General features: G+C 42.8%; 1 protein-coding gene across 1 annotated transcript in view; it reads left to right on the forward strand.

Annotated features, from left to right (window-relative positions):
* Nucleotides 1-295: 295 nt before the first annotated feature.
* Nucleotides 296-3585, forward strand: part of LOC310944550 (neural-cadherin) — a gene marked incomplete at both ends in the record, with an annotated part of 36069 nt that continues 32779 nt past the window's right edge. Inside the window, one exon of the mRNA XM_083910350.1 lies at nucleotides 296-329. Within this exon, the coding sequence (XP_083766476.1) occupies nucleotides 296-329 (34 nt within the window). The remainder of the gene's footprint in view (nucleotides 330-3585) is intronic.

A 3585-nucleotide genomic window follows, 5' to 3' on the forward strand; every position in this document is an offset into this window, starting at 1 on the left:
CGAGTAGCGTTCTAAGAGCGGCGACGGCGCAATCGATCGGCGGCGGCGGCGGCGTAAACGAGCGACGGCGTAAACGAGCGGCGGCGTAAACGAGCGGCGGCGTAAACGAGCGGCGGCGTAAACGAGCAACGGCGTAAACGAGCAACGGCGTAAACGACGGCGGCATCGAGCCAAATCGCCGCTCGAAACCAAACGGCGGTTTCGAGCTGCGACAACTGAGCATTGATAAGTGACTTTGTGTACAAAAAGAAGTCAATAAACACAGAGACAATGTAACATCGGCGATGGCGTGGAGATGACGGCGTTGGAGACGATGGCGTTGCCTCGAGGTGAAAACCATGTTGGCCTCCATTCTGTAATAGATTAGAAAAACAAAACATGAGTCACTGACGCAACAGTTGCAGTCCGACATACTCACAACCGCAGGTTCTTCTCAAATTATGAAGGGGGAGGGGCTAATCTCAGGTGGACATCAGGACGGTTCCACGTTCCACGTCAGGTCTCCGTTCTGGAATAGATTAGAAACACAAACAGACAAAACATGAGTCAGTGATGCAACAGTTGCAGTCCGACATACTCACAACCGCAGGTTCTTCTCATGTAATGGAGGAGGGGGCGGGGCTAATCTCAGGTGGACTCAGGGCGGTTCCACGTTCCACGTTATTCTGGAATAGATTAGAAACACAAACAGACAAAAGCAGCAGCAGCAAACATCTCGTCTATAAACAGAACCTAGAGATAACGTATGTTGTGATTCAGCGCTACACAAATAAAGAGGGCGGAGCCAAAGACGACATGTGACAAAGAGACTAACGATGTTGGGAAAAAGAGCGTTAGCAAGAACGTGTTGCTAACGTTAGCCCAAACACGGACCGGTGCGACTTTAACTGTGTTTAAGTTTATTTGTCCAGCGCTGATGTGGAGGAATTTAAAAATGTTAAAAATGTGTTTGAAAAGTTAAGATTGTCAAATAAATCAGTTTGTGTGAATGTGTTAACGTTTAAACTTAACTTTTCAACACTATAAAGAGAAGAGAAGAAGAAAAAAAACTCCCTTTTAACAGGAAGTTAAATCTCTGACAGAACCAGACTCAAAGTGAGCGTCTGCCTCGACAGGTCGAGGAGGAAGAGGAGGAGGAAGAGGAGACTCAACTTAATATTATCATGATTGTCCACACAAACACAAACACTGTTCACACTATGACTCGTTTGCACATTTGCTGCACAAACTGTGTCGGACAACGACTAAACTATACGTGATCTACGACTACATCACAAAAACCTCTACAGTGCAATAGGAGGAAGGGAGACCCCGACAGTTTTGACCCAGACGACGACAGGAAGTACACAGACGAAACAGTGCTTTTGTCATGCGCTGGGCCTCGAAAGTCAGGGGGAAAGAAAGTGGGGGATAGAGGGATGAGGGATAAGACAAAGAAGGTAAAGAGAAGGTGTACAGATAAGACTCCCATTCTAGCTAAGGCTATTTAATATAAGTGGTTTTTGTGATTTACATTTAAAGTCTGTTAATTCCTTTAAATGTATACATATATATAAGAAAATGCATCTTAATGCAAACGAGGCAGAAACTATCAAAACAACAACACAGACTATAATAATCCTAATCTAACCCAACAGAGATCACACTTTGAGCGAGCACAGCTAAAGGCAAGTGGAGAGAGTTAAATCTCTGACAGAACCAAACTCAAAGATGTGCAGCCATCTGCCAAGGCCGGTTGGGGTGAAAGGAAATATGGGGGGACAGAGAGGTGGGACAAGAGACAGGTAAAATGGTAGCATTTAGCTAAACACACTCCAATAATCTAACTTACGTCTCTAAAAGGTCTTGCGTCGTCTAAGGTTACCTATAATCCTGATTGTCCGTTTTTACTTCTACACAATCGAACAAACTGTGGAGGACAATTGTTGCTAAAGCTAAAGCTAACGCTAAAGCACAAGACCTTCCTAAGAAAGAGGAAACCCAAAACGTTCTGGCAGTCAATGCAGCAGACCATATTATCCCACAGTTTCATTATCAGAACAGGTTAGGAAAGCAGGTGTGGCAAGCGTGCCTCGACAGGTTGGGGTGAAAGGAAAAAGGGGGGGGGGGGGGGAAAGAGGAAGTGGGAGGGAGATAAAGGAGGAAGAGATGAGGAAAAAAGGGGGGATAGTATGCTACCATTTTAGTGACTATATTTGATAATAGCGGTTCTTACGGTTGGTGCTATTATCAATTCAGCTAAATAACTCTATATAAATAAAGATAAACTTACTCATAACAACAACATCATAACATAAACCCCAACAGTCCAGACAGGAAAAACTCCCTTTTAACAGGAAGAAATCTCTGATAGAACCAGACTCAAAGATGTGCAGCCGTCTGCCTCGGCCGGTTGGGGGGGAAGAGGGGGGAAAAAAGGAGGAGGGAGGAGGGAGGGAGGGAGGAAGGAAGAGGAGGAGGAAGAAAGACTATGCTAACGTTTCTCAAACATCCTTTTAACAGGAAGTTAGCGAGAAGCTATGCTAACGTTTCTCAAACATCCTTTTAACAGGAAGTTAGCGAGAAGCTATGCTAACGTTTCTCAAACATCCTTTTAACAGGAAGTTAGCGAGAAGCTATGCTAACGTTTCTCAAACATCCTTTTAACAGGAAGTTAGCGAGAAGCTATGCTAACGTTTCTCAAACATCCTTTTAACAGGAAGTTAAGTCTCTGGAGAACCTGATTAAATAATAGTAATAATAATAATAATAATAATCTAAGATATAAGCTAAAGGCCTTGTTTTCCTATAAGATAAGTCTTTATCCATCCAGGTGGTGGAGGTGGGGGGGTGGTGCACATGCCATTGCGTTGAATCCAGTCCATTTCCTTTGCGTTGCACCCAACAAACAAATGGCACGAAAGCCAAACAAAATGGCACGAAAGCCAAACAAAATGGCACGAAAGCCAAACAAAATGGCACCCAGGCCAAACAGGATCACAGCACATGACCAAATGTCATGAAATGAAACAGAAGAACCTGAAAAGTAACAAGTCGGTCCGTTGTAAGTCAGTCAAGGGTCGTCGAGGTGGAAAAAAAAATGTGGAAAGGCAGGTGTGTGTGTACGTATATGTAGACCTTTGAGAACCACATCAGATGAACAAAGTGTCCATGTGATGTGCTCTCATAGACCTTATATACAAATATATATAAACCTAAATAAACCTTCTATATAAACCTCTGAAAAGCCTCTGAAAACCACAAGACATGAACTAAGTGTCCACGTAATGTGGTCTCATAGACCATATATATATAAACCTTCTATATAAACCTCTGAAAAGCCTTTGAAAACCACAAGACATGAACGAAAAGTTCACATAATGTGGTCTCATAGACCATATATATAAACCTAAATAAACCTTCTATATAAACCTCTGAAAAGCCTTTGAAAACCACAAGACATGAACGAAGTGTCCACGTAATGTGGTCTCATTGACCATATATATAAACCTTCTATATAAACCTCTGAAAAGCCTTTGAAAACCACAAGACATGAACGAAGTGTCCATGTAATGTGGTCTCATAGACCATATATATATATAAACC

Source organism: Microchirus variegatus, assembly GCF_963457635.1.
Source record: "Microchirus variegatus genome assembly, chromosome: 2".
NCBI classification, from domain to species: Eukaryota; Metazoa; Chordata; class Actinopteri; order Pleuronectiformes; family Soleidae; genus Microchirus; species Microchirus variegatus.